Here is a 13759-nt window from a genome sequence, read left to right as displayed (position 1 = left end):
TCACCCTCTCCACCAAAAATGCGCCTACCGTTAAACAATACTGAGATTAACGAATGTGCCTTCTTAAAGTTCCACATACATTTTTATTTCTGTTTATTACGTCAGACAATTTACCACTTACATTAAGTTTACGAAACACAATTATAGGCGTTCATTATGTTTTACAATACACAATTTCCCATTTACATAAAGTTTTACAATACACAATATGCCACATACATCAAATTTACAAGTTTTACACCAGAAGTTGATAATATAGAATCGATAAAAAATCACTGGATTTTCCATTTCACCATCCCTTTTCCCCCTATTTCCCATACCCCTGACTTACCCAGGTTCCGTAGGGCGTTACGTGATTGGTCGGAGGCGTTAAATTTCACTAAGCTTATTGATCTTGAAATTAATGAAAATAAAGTTACTTCACCCCCTTACCTACCTTTCCATAATGGCGTGAACTAGCAGAAGTATATAATACTCCTCCTCGAGAGAAGTGTACCAAGCACAAAGCGGGGTAATTCAAATTGTAACATGATTCTTCCCATCATCAGACTAACATTTGGAGTGCACAAGGTTACTAAACCGAATCACATACGCTATAAATAGTTCCCTACTCATCATTACTCTATTTGCGCTGCTTAACTATTTGCCAAGGCGCATGCGCTTGTCGCCCGTCAAGACAATCAAGGTTTGTGGGTTGATTACTGAGGATTTAGTAAATACCAAACAGTTATAGAATTCACCCTAAACGGTGCGATAGTTACCCATCTGAAGTGTGATGGGCAAGGGAAAGCAAACAAAATGGTGCCATGAGCCCGGGAAGAATCATGTTACGTACCTATGGTATAAAGAGGATACAGAGTGTCATCCTTCTTCTATTATCCCCTTCTGGTACGTGCAGGGTACGTTGTTAGTGGATAAGTGCGTAATTCCTGCAACAAATGTCTCGAAATTAAAATAACAATTAAAATCACTGCAATTTAAATGTTTAATGATTCTTAGTATTGAATGTAGTAACTTTTACATTGAAAACGATTAAAAACTTCTACAAATATAATCTACGTATGTCACCAGGCTATTTTACTCTTATTGAACTTTCAAAAAACGGTAAAACCGAATTTATAAAAGAAGAAAAATTAACATAATTGAAAACATCGTAAATTTTAATTGTAATTTAACTTAATCACTACAGTTAATTATTTTTTAATTTATGGCTTGCTTATTGTGACGAGGATGTGTGACATTCGATAAATAATATTTTCCTATAAAAAATACCACTCCTGGGTTTAAACAAATCATGTCTCCATGTTGCGAAAATTCCGTTTGATAAATTTGTAAATTAACAACATCCTAGATTTGTGTCGATACAAAATAATTCGTAATTTTTTACCGTGATACCATGGATGAATAATACATATCGATGACCCCTGGATACCTAACGAGTTCCTGAATTGACCTACCAGAGTCGAGTGACGTAATTAAAACCCACGTGACGATTTCCCGCGCTTTCTCGCGACTAAACAACGCCTTTTACATCCAGGTTACCGACGGTGTATATTAATCCATGGTTACAACTACGAGCAACAGAGAACTAAGGCAAAATACTTGTTTCGTTTTCAAAATTAGTAAATTACAAATCACGGTGTCATGATTTGATTTGAAAAAGTTAAGTGTTGATATTTAAAAAAGTTATTTCGAATTTTAAAAACAATTCAAAATTAACTCAGTGTTGTAAATTTAGTTTATTGTAACCAGGAGGCAATGGTGTTTGTAAGTTTAAAACGTCATTCTTACCTGAGCCAATCAGCGACGACTTTGGAAAAAAAACCAAAAAAAACGTAATTTTTTAAACGTATTTTGTAAGGTTTTAAAATAGTTCAAAATTACGTCATTCCTAACTGATCCAATCAGCTACGACTTAGAAAAATTACGTAATAGTTTAAACGTATTTTTACGATGTTTGTAAGGTTTAAAAATAGTTCAAAATTACGTCATTCCTAACTGAGCCAATCAGCTACGACTTAGTTCAAAATTACGTCATTCCTACCTGAGCCAATCAGCTACGACTTAGTTCAAAATTACGTCATTCCTACCTGAGCCAATCAGCTACGACTTAGTTCAAAATTACGTCATTCCTACCTGAGCCAATCAGCGACGACTTACAAAAAAAAGTAACTTTTTAAACGTATTTTTACGATGTTTGTAAGGTTTAAAAATTGTTCTAAATTACGTCATTCCTTACAGAACCAATCAGGGACGTCTTAGACCCGTTAAATAAGTGTTTACAACTAAATCATTTTGTTTGAGGCCCGTAGTTGATTTTCTACATAATTAATCGAAAAAAAATTGTACAAAGCATACTAACGATACTGAACCAGAGCGACTTGGGGCGTGGTTACAACGCGACAACAACACAGAGACAAGACAGACAGACAGACAAAGAGAGAGAGAGAGAGAGGGACAGTGTTCATTCGGGGGTATTCCTCAGGGCGATAACAGTAGGCCTTTTAACATTAGGACCACCAGCGGGACCTTTGGCTTCTATATTAAAGTTCTGATGATAAATGCGTCGATACATGTGTTGCTTGACCTTAAGATCAACGTTATAGTTACAATTAGCGAACCATATCTCGTATTGTCGATACATTTCCGTTACATTCAAGGTATCGTCCTTCTTATTTGTCGATGGATTAGGGTTATGTTCCATACTACCCATAAAACTTCCGACGTAAAAAGCGATATGCGTTTTAACGATATCGATACTTTCGGGTTTGGTCTTATTCACTGGGACGCGTTTGGTTTCGGGTGCGGCGAAACTGGCCAAGGCTTCGACTTCGCACGCGTCATGAACCATACGATCCGAGATATCCAAAGTATTCAGGAAGAACGACTTGCAAACTTGAATCCTTTCTTCGTTAATCTCGAAATAGTAATTATAGGAGAACTTGCGTTCACGTTGTCCGGTACTGAACGTTGTCGTCTTCTTCCAGAATCGACTAACGCGTGCGGCCAAGTACGATCTACGCAAGGCCAAGGACCCCATAGCCCAAAAATTAGCGTTGATAATATCCTGCTGCGTGGCCGTGATATTCTGCGTGCATTTTAATCGACATTTGTCAAGCGCCGCGCAAACCCCGCGTACTTTCCGTGGTCTAACATTCCCCCTTAGTGTCTTAATCATCCCGAGATTGTATTCCCTGGACCGATCGCGTTTCGAAGCGGCCAATAAGAGTTTTTGAGCTTCCTCCGAGCTGGCATTCGCGTCAATAGCGCAATTTGAGGTGGAAGGTTGGCTATCGGGGCTTCCGATATTCGAGGCTTGTGACGTATCGGACCCCGAGCTACTTCCTCCACCACTCGAGGCGTTCTTATTACAACTACTATTACTGATATTATTATTAGCAGCAACGGTGGAACGCTTATATCCTGCTCGCATGAACATCTGAACTTTGCCGGAGTTAAAGGAAGTCTTCATACCGCCCGTGACCTTATCTTTACTTCGTGTTGACATCGTGGAGGTATTTGTCGATTCAACTGGGTTTTCGATGGCTTCGTCGGAATCCGTCGTGACGTCACCACCATCACCATCACCACCGTTATTAGAATCAACGTCATCATTCTCATTTTCAGTCGCGCTGTCACTTGCATCGTCCGAATCTTCACTGTTCTTCCTACGATTCGTCTTCTTTGCCGGAGTTTTCTTAGAGGGCGTGGCCGAAGTGGTCTCATTCGTTTCGTTAGCGTTCTCTCCGCCTCCATCTTTGTTCTCGTTTTCATTTTCGTTCTTTTTAGGTAAAGGACCCAAGACGTGAAAACCCATCTTAATTCCTTGCAAGAATATTTTACGGTACATTGGTTTGCCGACCTTTCCGGAATCGGCGTAACATTTTTCTTTGAACCACGTTTTGTAGTTACGATACATATCGGATATCGTCAAATGAGGCTCCTTATCCTTAATTTTGGGGCTTCGATTGACGGTTCCAATAAGGTACTTTTGAATATGGAGTTTCGTGGCGTTACGTTGTTCCTCGGTCGGAGTGTCCTTCGGTTGTCGCTTGGGTTTCTTGGCGCCTGGGACCACCATAGAGGTGCTACCGCAATGTACCATTCTGTCCGAGATATCGAAGGTGTTGAGGAAAAATTGTTTGCATACTTGAATGCGTTCGTCGTTAAGTGTCACGAAGTATTTGTAAGTGTATTGACGATTGCGTTTCGAAATGTGGTACAAAGATCGAGCGCGGTTTTTTTCGAATTGAAATACGTGCGTGTTCAAGTATTCGCGGCGTTTGGCGAAGCAACCGAGTTGCCAGAATGTGTTGTTTAATATCTCTTGTTCAGCCGCCGTAATTTTTTGCGTGCATTTTATACGGCATTTTACCGGGTCCATACACGTACCTTTGACCTGACGGGGTCGAACTTCGCCGTTTAGTTTCTTCATTTTACCTAAAATTAATATTATAATTAAAATCAAGTGATTATTTTTTATCGATTCTTCTACTAATTAAAAGCCCAATCTGTATAGTGAAACATCCAGGAAATATCTCAGAATGACTTTAAAATTCAAATTAGTTCTATTAGATTTCATGGAGAATTTGAAATTAGCACCTCCGACCAATCACGTAACGCTCTGCCTTCTTGTTAACAAAATTCACGTGGCTCACTCCGTGTCGAATGAAACTTAGCACGAGATTTGATAAAAAAAATGCGTGTCACGTGAATTTTGTTAACTAGAAGGCAGGGCGTTACGTGATTGGTCGAAGGTGCTAATTTAAAATTATCCATGAAATCTAAAACTAATTTGAATTTTTAAATAATTCAGAGGTGTTTCCTATATATTTCACTATGCAGAGAGGTCTTATAAGAATCTATTAAAAAAAATCACTTGATTTTCCTTTTCACCCTCCCTTTAAAAATCACACTAAAAACTGCGGTCCAAACACTCTTATTGGTACACGCTTGACAATGGTTTGGATAGCACCATTTAACAATATCTTACGTGAATTAAATTTAGGCCTAGCTTATCACCCTCCCTTTAAAAATAACAACCGCTAGAAAGTCTGGCCATTTCACTCTGGCTTAAATTCATTAAAATTAGAAATAAAAGATACCAAGTTATTAAATAAATAATTAATATCATAAATTTAAGTGTAATTAACAAAATAATGGCATTATTTTCGAAATATTACAATTAATAATGGTGATGTAAAACGATGGAATAGAAGCCTAAAAAATAACGGCTAATTCACTCAATGCTTTGAGTGCGTAAAAAATTCATTAAACTTAGAAATAAAAGATACTAGGCCTAAGTTATTAAATAAATAATTAATATCAAAAATTTAAGTGTAATTAACAAAATAACGGCATTATTTTCGAAATATTACAATTAATAATGGTGATGTAAAACGATGTAACAGAAGCCTAAAAATTAACAGCTAATTCACTCAAGTGCATAAATTTTTTTAATTTTGGGTACTAGGCCTAGATAATACAGAAAATGTCGGCTATTGTGGCGCCCCTAACAATGCTGGGTAATCTTCTACACACCAATTTAACCTTGTCAAAGGCAGAAGCCAATCAGAACTCGTTCAGAAGGGCGGAGCTAAAACTGGCCTTTGCTAAAAGCAGGAATAGATTTAATTTTAGAAGTAGGAATGGAGAGCAGAGTAATATGGGAACCCGGACCCCCTTCCACGTGACGGAGGGGAGGAGGTATGAAAAAAGAGGCGGGAGGGTCATAGCGACAGAGGTAAAAAGGAATTACGTATTTTTCGCCGTTCCTGTCAGCAACGTCATCAAAACGAAGTTTAAGTGGAGCCAATAAGATAATTTAAACTTTTCTTTACGTGTTGGAGGGAGGGGCTCTATACTGGGTGGTCTATGAGTCGGACTGAAGAAAATACTAACCGTTCCCCATTCCTACTTCTAAAATTAAATCTATTCCTGCTAAATGCTTAGAAGGCCCCCCCAGCCGAGATTTGATTTTTATAATAAAAGATTTCCTTACCTAAATTGTAATTTTTTGATTTGATGACCCTTGTCCAGCCTTCCGGGTTCCTCTGACGTTTCTTGGGTGGTCCATCACCAGGTTTACGCCTGTATCGTTTGGCTTTAGGTTTGGGTTGAGCCGAGGGATCAGCGCCACCAGTTGCGGGGGGTTGATTGATGGCGTTCCCCGCTTGCATGCTGGTGTTGGACCCTGTGGATACAGGGGGCACCGTGGGGGGCTGGTGAGACGGTGCCACCAAGTTCTGGACCGTATTGTGACTACAGTTGGCGGCATTGTAATAGTTGTGCCATTCGTGGTTATTTATGGCTTCAAGGGCAAATCCGGCCAGAGCATCTTCAGTCGCGTATGTTTGGTGACGAATGCCGTTACTAATTGAGGAGGCGCAGGCTGTAACTGGTTCAGTGCCTGCAAACGATTTAGGTTCTTAAAGGGATACGTCACGCGTATCTCGATACACCAATTGCGACAAAAAATAATGTAAACAAGTAGCAGGGTTCGTACGAAATTTTTACACTGAAAATCCCTGACTTTTCCAGGTTATCACTGACGAAATTTTTGGCAATATCCCTGACCATTTTAAGGTGTTTACCAGAAACCACTTCATAATTACACCTGGCCCATATTTTGCATTGCTCGAAGCATGGTTTGATATATCAAACGAAATCCCTGACATATCCCTGACTTTTTAGGAAAAACCTTTAAATCCCCGACTTATTCCCCTAATTTTCATATCCCTGACTTATCCAGAATCCGTACGAACCCTGAGTAGGCACATATGTGACACTAGTACGTCCTGAAAATTAATGCAGGGTTCATACAACTTTTGAAAAACAAATTTCCCTGACATTTCCAGGTTTTCCCCCATTTATATTTCCCTGAGTTTTCCAGGTTTTTCAAAAAGTGATATCTACTTTATTAGGGAGAAGGTATAATAAATTCGCGCCACATTTCCAGTAGCTTTATCTCCAGTCGAAACGTATAGTAGGTACACCGGAGTTAATCCCCGCCGCCTCTAAAGTCTAAATTACAACCAGCCAGCATCTCATTGGTTCTTGAAAACTCCTCACGTCAGCGAATGAGTACGAAAATTACAGTCATATTTTCCGACTGAGGAGAGGCACGAAATATCCCGGGGCCTCCTTTTACGTCCCCCCCCCTTGTATTTTGAAAGGGGGACTGCAGGACTATGACGCGCGCCAATACTTAGTTAGGCATCTTATACCTTCTCCCTAATAAACTAGATATCACTTCTTGGTTTTTTTCCCATATATGGAGTATTTTGTGGAGCGAATGTTAAAAAATTACTCGGCCCCTGTTTGCTGTAACCCCAAGTGCTTATTACAGGGTTCATACAACTTTTGGAAAACTAACTTCCCTGAATTTTCCAGGTTTTTTCCGTTAATGAAGGAGGAGGGGCAAATAGGACTATTACATAATCAAAGGACATCCCCGTATCACTATTAGAACCAGAGTTATGAGTTATAGTGTAATGTTAATCCATGTAAAGTATTTTTATGAACATTTTGCTTAATTACTCGGCCCCTGTTTGACACAAATTTCCCTGATTTCCCTGAATTTTTCTAAAAATTCGAAATTTCCCTGAGGTTTTTGTCAACTATTTATTTCCAAGTTTTTATGAACCCTGTTAGTATTTTTGGAAGGTAACATATTCAAAGGACTTCCGCGCAACTCCCAATGTTAAATAACAATAAGTGAGACACGACCATAAATAACACAACAATAAGTGAGACACTACCATAAATAACATACTAACAATAAGTGAGACACTACCATAAATAACATAATAACAATAAATGATACACTGTAGGGAATGTTTATAAACATTTTGGTTAATTACTCGGGCCCTAATTATTGTAACCCGAAGTTTTTAATATCGTTGGAAAGGGGAGAATTAGGACTACAACATACTCGAAGGACATCCTCGTATCTCTTATAGAACCAGAGTTATGAGCCTCCAAAATTAAAGAACATTTTGCTTAATTATTCAGCCCCTGTTTGCAAACTTACTCTAACTTCACAAATTTCCCGGAATTTAACTAAAAATTCGAAATTTCCCTGAGGTTTTTGTCAACTATTTATTTCCCGGAGTTTTCCAGGTTTGTATGAACAATGGAATGTATACATAGTTTACAGACTAGGAGTATTTATACCATTTACACAGGGAGGCCAAGCTTCAATTGTATGAACCCTTCTAGTCTATAAACTATGCATAGGCACACATATTGTAACAATAGACTCAACTAAATTCGGTGCAGCAATTAACAAACTACTTAATTAAATAAACAACTGTTAATGAGCTGTTTATTTACAACTTATGTATAGTTTTCACTAAAGGAAGGGACTCCCTGCCTCAGTTTAAACTTTAATACAGTGTTGTCAGGCCTTCTGTGAGTCAAATACTGAGTAAAACTGAACTGCTAGCCTATCTCCTGACTGACCAACGGCCTGGTAACACTGGGGGAACGGAAAAACCCCCCCTTTGATAGAAACTATGTGTACAAACAGTACAATAAACATTGTGCTTAATTTTAGCCAAGGCTTAGAGGAAATAAAATCGAACCTTACCTGGCATAATTGAAGACGTTGGAGTGAAGGTAGACCCATAATGGTTGATTAATAATGATTCTCCCATGATTATTTGTTAATTAATGGCACTAATTTTAAAATAACGACCGTGGAATTAAAATTAAACTGATATTGTATTAAGACTCATGTCAATAATCACCCAAACTCAGTTATTTCCGCCATTTTGTTTTTAAATTTCTCCAAGGAGAGGTAACAAATACGAAACACAGGAGTAGAAATTTATGCAACTTACCTCCAATGCCTTCTGCTACCACAGCCAGGGCATGACATAAGGCACTAGTCAAGGCATTTGACTACTAAAAAAAATTCCTTGACTTCTAAAATAAATCGAAATCTGGGGGTTCACTAGTCAACTTGACTAGTAAAAAAAATGTCCCAAATATTCGTAAACCATGCGTCTCACTAGTCAGTGACTACTAAAAAAAAAATTGGGATAGGGGGTCTCACTAGTCAGGCTGACTACTAAAAAAAATATCCTTATGTAGAGCCCTGGCTGCCACAGCACACTCGCTCACGCACCACAAATGCGAGATACCTCCAACGCCGTCTGCTAACACAACCTACTCTTCCTTATTTCTGCTGTTTCCTTCAGGATATCGCCAAAGATTTTATTTAATGAAACCACAATTTTTATAAAATTTCTCAAAACATTAAACATTCTTATTTCTTTTTAATTACATTATGAATATGGAAAAACTTGTCTAACATTAATATTAATCCTTGAAAACTCTAAATACATTTTTAGCTTCTCTTGTTCAGCACTAATAGAACATTCATCAAATATCTTTAGCCAATCACTTTCGTTTTTTAGGCCTAAAATTTTAGGTACTCCGTGATAACATAGCCTCGAATGTCCCGTCATAACAACAATATCACCGCTTTTTAAGTACATAGATATTGGTACTGTTGCTTTGGTCAAACCCCCAATCATAAAAATCGCAGTTTGACCAAAACTAAATGAAAATAATGGGGCAGCGCAATCTATTTCCGAATGATCCGTGTGCCCACTTAGAGTCGAGTTTAAATTATAATAGTTCACAATGGCGGCCTCTGGTTGATATTTTTCAAACCCAAGGCCTACAGCTACATGCTTGACTAGTTCACTTAAACAATGGGGAAACTCAGTTTTGCGTTCTAAACTATAAACTTTTGTGTCCCAATTATGATGGTAACCTAACGTTGACCATCTCAAATTGACCATTTCATTACGCGAAGGGTTCGTTTTAAAACCTTCCCAAAGATGGCGGTACTTAGTATCAGGAGGATTATGCAAGTCTCCGTGTAAATTAGTCAAATTTGGGTATTCTGGATAATTTTGAAGACATTTTTGAATCCAGTATCGTTGCCCCGATGGCGTAAACGGATTTGAAATGAAAATTAAACCCGGGACGGATTCAACAGAGTAAATTTTCCATGAATTATAAGGAATTAGATGAAACTTATCATCGCGATTGTTTTGGCCAAGGCTTAGTAACTTTTCAGAATTTGGAGTAATTAAGCGTACGGAATTGTTATTACAATTAATTTTATCAAAGTCAATTACGTCAGAATAATCAGGTGGAGGGACTTTTCTCTTTAGGTTTTTAAATATAGTTTTAAAGTTATCCGTTTCTACATTTTGAACACAACTCACCACAGGGGCTTGGGAACAAAAAATATTGCTTTGACTTTCACACATTATAAATCTTTGATGTTGTAAAATATTTTCATACAAATTTAATTTAGATATTTTAATTATTGCACCATACATTGTCTCTAAAATATTCCATTAGAAACTAAAGATTTTTAAATTAATACGAGGAACGACACGTGGTTTCAGGTTTGGTTACGATTTGATTAGATTTTATAGCAGACGACACGCAGCAGCCACGTTGCTATGCGCGTGATCGAGTGTGCTGTGAGTTATGACTGGAGGCGAAATGATTTTTGTGAAAAGAGCCGAACATTGCAGCTTCTTCTCCCATCTTTATAAAACCTATTTTTTGCGATCACATTCATACAATATAGTAGGCGGGAATTTCAAACTACATTTAGGCCTGAATAAAAATATTTCAATGTAAATAGTATTGTAAAGATACTTTATTAGATACAAGAATAAGAGTTCACAAAATTCTTACAATCTTATTACGATTCGTCATGTATATTACTACAAAATTATATTTAAACTCTAATTATTTCTTAATTTAAAGACGCAGATAGCCGTTGTTAGGTAAAAGGCAATCCATAAGGTCGATACTGCAACACCTGACCAGACAAGGCTATGATCAATGCCCCAACCCCTGGACACGACGCTTCTGAAACTCTCAATGGCCAGTGTTTGCGGCATGCAATAGCTGACGTAACGAACATAGTAGGGCATACCTTCCATTGGCCAAACAACGCCTGTGAAACAAAACCCCAAAATTCAGATTAGCATTTTGATTCATTAAGTCAATGAAGGATTGAAATGAAATGAAGGATTATTACCACTCATAATAAGGTTAGGGTAAAACGACCCCAAACATAGCATAATGGCTGTGCTTTCCTCATAAACGAAAGAAGAAATCAAGAGACCTGTAACGGAATTAGGATTTCAGCACAGGCTTAACTGCTAAGGTTCACTCAAACATACCATAGGACATTCCACAAATTCCTTGCAGTAAGGTTAATACTATGACCCAGAGGAAAGGCCCTTCAAGCGGAATTCCAAATACGTTGAACATGTAGAAAAACAAGCCAGCAACTTGAAGCACGATTACCAAGAATTGAGTCATGACGTGCGACATGATTATTTGGCTGACTGACACGCCCGAGACCCAACTACGATCGAATAGCCCACTTTTGCGTTCCTCAACGATGCTCATGGCGGTGAGCCCAACTGCCATGATGTACGTGATACTCAACAGGACAGCTGGGGCGATGAACTCCTTGAAACTGGATAAGTGTCGTCCGTAAACTGGTTCCCCCAACTGCTTAGCGATAGTAATAAGTAAAACTGCGATCGGTGAAGAATTGAAAGTATTTTACCACAACTGGTGAGTCTATGGCGTACGGACCCCGGCCCATGCCTGTTAACATCTTTTTACCAAAGCTCTGGAAAGCCATTATTAAGGCATTGTAGACGGTGAAGCCAATTTGTTGATCTAAAAGTTTCATCATCAAGTTTAACTTAACGAAGAAGTATACTAATCTAAGTTAAACTCGTTTCATACTTGTCATATCCATCTGTAGTTTAATAGATCCACATTGCACCGAATCGTTCGAGACTTGCAGTCCGTCGTTGACGCGTTCCATCAAGCAGTTACTGAAGTTCCTTTGTATGTGAACTAAGCCCCACGTTTCCGCTTTCAACACCGACTCGACGGCCGAAGCCTTGTCCGGGAATGGTATCTGCACGATCGTAGACTTGTCGATGGCTTGTAAGAAATGGTAGCTTCCGGTAACCGGGAACTCTTCGTTGACAACGGCAATCGGGATATCGAACGGAGGGGTTCCAATGCAGATACAAAGAAGGATCAGTTGTACCGATGGACATCCAAGTTGAAAGAGCAAGACTGGAATATTTCGCCTGAATCTGGTTATATTTTTGAGGAAAAGAGTGAATAGTTTGGAAAAGTAGTCGCAACAGGAACTGTCCTTCGTGGTTACGGGTATGCTGACGGGACTTTTAGGAATTTGCTGTATCTTGTGGAGAAAAAAACCTATGATTTAGTAACTTAATAAAAATTGATCAGTTCTAGTTACCGTATTCTTGCTCTCTTCTACGCGAACACTAGGCGCCACAAGGTCAAACGAAGGGTCATAAAAGGTAGAGTTGGTCTGACGAGTGGGTGTCCTTAACCAATCGTAAGCGGATAACGCCTGGGAAGTTTCTATCGTCGTGGTTTCAATGTCCAAATTACAGAGATTCAAGAAACACTCCTCGAGGCTTGGACGACCAAATAATGTCATCAGCTCAGCGGGACTGCCTTCAGCTAACATTCGCCCTTTCCTCATGAACCCAACCTAAATAAAAGATGAGGTAATCGTTATCATTTAATTCAAAACCGCAAACCTCTTGTGCAAGGTCCCCACAAGAACAGACGCGTTTCACTTATCTGGACTTAAAACAAGAAATTCTTACAACATCGGCTTGTCTCGCTTCCTCGATGTAATGCGTCGTAATGATAACAGTCATTCCTTCGGTTGAAGTCACTCTGACCAAGTAGTCCCATATTTTTTGTCGTAATAATGGATCCACACCAACTGTGGGTTCGTCAAGAATGAGAAGCGGTGGTTGATGAACAATGGCCGCTGCTAGAGACACTCGTCTCTGTTGTCCTCCGCTTAAATTTTTAACCAATCGAGATTTGATTGGCAGGTCAAGAAATTTCACGAGAAATTCGATTCTCGCTTCAAGCGCCGTTTTATCAACTTGGTGCAAACGTCCGAAATAACGCAACGTTTCTTCGATGGTGAACTCGGGATAGAGCGCGATTTCCTGTTGAAATTATGACAAAAAGATGGTCGCCTAAGTTAATGGTAATTTCGATTGTGAAGGTACTCAACAGCACGTGATTAACTGCAACTCGTTCTGACCCTTTCGCCAGGCTGGTCGTTACATCATAAGGCACCCCATGTGTGATGACCCCGAGTCCCAAAATATCTTAGACCAATTACCTGTGGCATAAAACCAACTCCTTTTCCTGGTATGGTAGCGCTAATCTGCGATTCATCTTCGAATATGGTCAGATAGCCGCCACTAAGTTGTTTCTTGCCAACAATGCAGTTGAGAAGGGTTGTCTTCCCGCATCCACTCGGTCCCAGTAGTCCGTAACTAAAATTACCCGCGGAAATAATTCCCACCACAGCTAATTAACAACCGAGTTTAATTGACTTACATTTTTCCTTTGGGAACTTCAAGAGTGACTCCTCTCAATGCTTGATGCGCTGTTGTCCCACTACCATACGTCAAACGCCCGTCTTTCACTCGGACAGCCATTTCAAGTAATAAAATTAAACTCTAAATTAAGTTCTTGGAGATTTAAACTGATTACACCAGCGCTGTTAAATTAAATATAATTAACGTGAGGCAAACTCGTCTATTTATACCTCTTGAATCAGATTTAAACGTTTATTTTTTAAAACAAGGTTTTAACAGATACATTTTTTATTTTAATAGACCAATGG

The 13759-nt window shown here is 38.9% G+C and overlaps 3 protein-coding genes across 5 annotated transcripts; all 3 read right to left on the bottom strand.

Annotated features, from left to right (window-relative positions):
- Window positions 1-967: 967 nt before the first annotated feature.
- LOC149678089 (uncharacterized) lies at window positions 968-8799 on the bottom strand. Of its 2 annotated transcripts, XR_016366025.1 has the most exons (4): window positions 8591-8799; window positions 6002-6409; window positions 2137-4440; window positions 968-2090 (listed from the first exon to the last, which is right to left on the bottom strand). XR_016366025.1 is itself a non-coding variant. In XM_089836098.1 (3 exons), the coding sequence occupies exons 1-3, from the start codon at window positions 8655-8657 to the stop codon at window positions 2465-2467; spliced, it is 2451 nt and encodes an 816-aa protein (XP_089692224.1). In that variant the 5' UTR covers window positions 8658-8799; the 3' UTR covers window positions 968-2464. The 2 variants fall into 2 exon arrangements, 1 of the variants encoding a protein (XP_089692224.1); XM_089836098.1 differs by having other exon boundaries at window positions 968-4440.
- Window positions 8800-9261: 462 nt separating this feature from the next.
- AlkB (alpha-ketoglutarate-dependent dioxygenase AlkB) lies at window positions 9262-10458 on the bottom strand. The gene has a single exon (XM_089836097.1). It carries the CDS (start codon window positions 10359-10361, stop codon window positions 9291-9293), a length of 1071 nt encoding a protein of 356 aa, XP_089692223.1. The 5' UTR covers window positions 10362-10458; the 3' UTR covers window positions 9262-9290.
- A 228-nt stretch (window positions 10459-10686) lies between these two features.
- LOC149678087 (ABC transporter G family member 20-like) lies at window positions 10687-13739 on the bottom strand. Of its 2 annotated transcripts, none has more exons than XM_089836094.1 (9): window positions 13471-13739; window positions 13250-13406; window positions 12714-13070; window positions 12335-12595; window positions 11803-12274; window positions 11618-11733; window positions 11223-11559; window positions 11078-11164; window positions 10687-10993 (listed from the first exon to the last, which is right to left on the bottom strand). In XM_089836094.1, exons 1-9 carry the CDS (start codon window positions 13569-13571, stop codon window positions 10779-10781), a joined length of 2103 nt encoding a protein of 700 aa, XP_089692220.1. In that variant the 5' UTR covers window positions 13572-13739; the 3' UTR covers window positions 10687-10778. The 2 variants fall into 2 exon arrangements, with proteins under 2 accessions (XP_089692220.1, XP_089692221.1); XM_089836095.1 differs by having other exon boundaries at window positions 11803-12268.
- Between the last annotated feature and the right edge of the window lie 20 nt (window positions 13740-13759).

Source organism: Phalangium opilio, unplaced genomic scaffold (genome assembly GCF_054372755.1).
Source record: "Phalangium opilio isolate 3A_F unplaced genomic scaffold, DU_Popi_V2 ptg000042l_1, whole genome shotgun sequence".
In the NCBI taxonomy this organism is placed as follows: Eukaryota; Metazoa; Arthropoda; class Arachnida; order Opiliones; family Phalangiidae; genus Phalangium; species Phalangium opilio.
Note: the sequence above shows the minus strand (reverse complement) of the source record. Positions and strands in the feature narration are given on the sequence as shown.

Coding starts and splice junctions, on each gene's coding strand:
- AlkB (XM_089836097.1), bottom strand. CDS start 10,361: ATGTATGGTGCAATAATTAAAATATCTAAATTAAATTTGTATGAAAAT.
- LOC149678089 (XM_089836098.1), bottom strand. CDS start 8,657: ATGGGAGAATCATTATTAATCAACCATTATGGGTCTACCTTCACTCCA. Junction 6,410..8,590: donor AACGTCTTCAATTATGCCAG/GTAAGGTTCGAT, acceptor AATCGTTTGCAG/GCACTGAACCAGTTACAGCC. Junction 4,441..6,001: donor ATCAAAAAATTACAATTTAG/GTAAGGAAATCT, acceptor TATTAATTTTAG/GTAAAATGAAGAAACTAAAC.
- LOC149678087 (XM_089836094.1), bottom strand. CDS start 13,571: ATGGCTGTCCGAGTGAAAGACGGGCGTTTGACGTATGGTAGTGGGACA. Junction 11,560..11,617: donor CCATAGACTCACCAGTTGTG/GTAAAATACTTT, acceptor ATCGCTAAGCAG/TTGGGGGAACCAGTTTACGG. Junction 10,994..11,077: donor CCCTAACCTTATTATGAGTG/GTAATAATCCTT, acceptor TTTGTTTCACAG/GCGTTGTTTGGCCAATGGAA.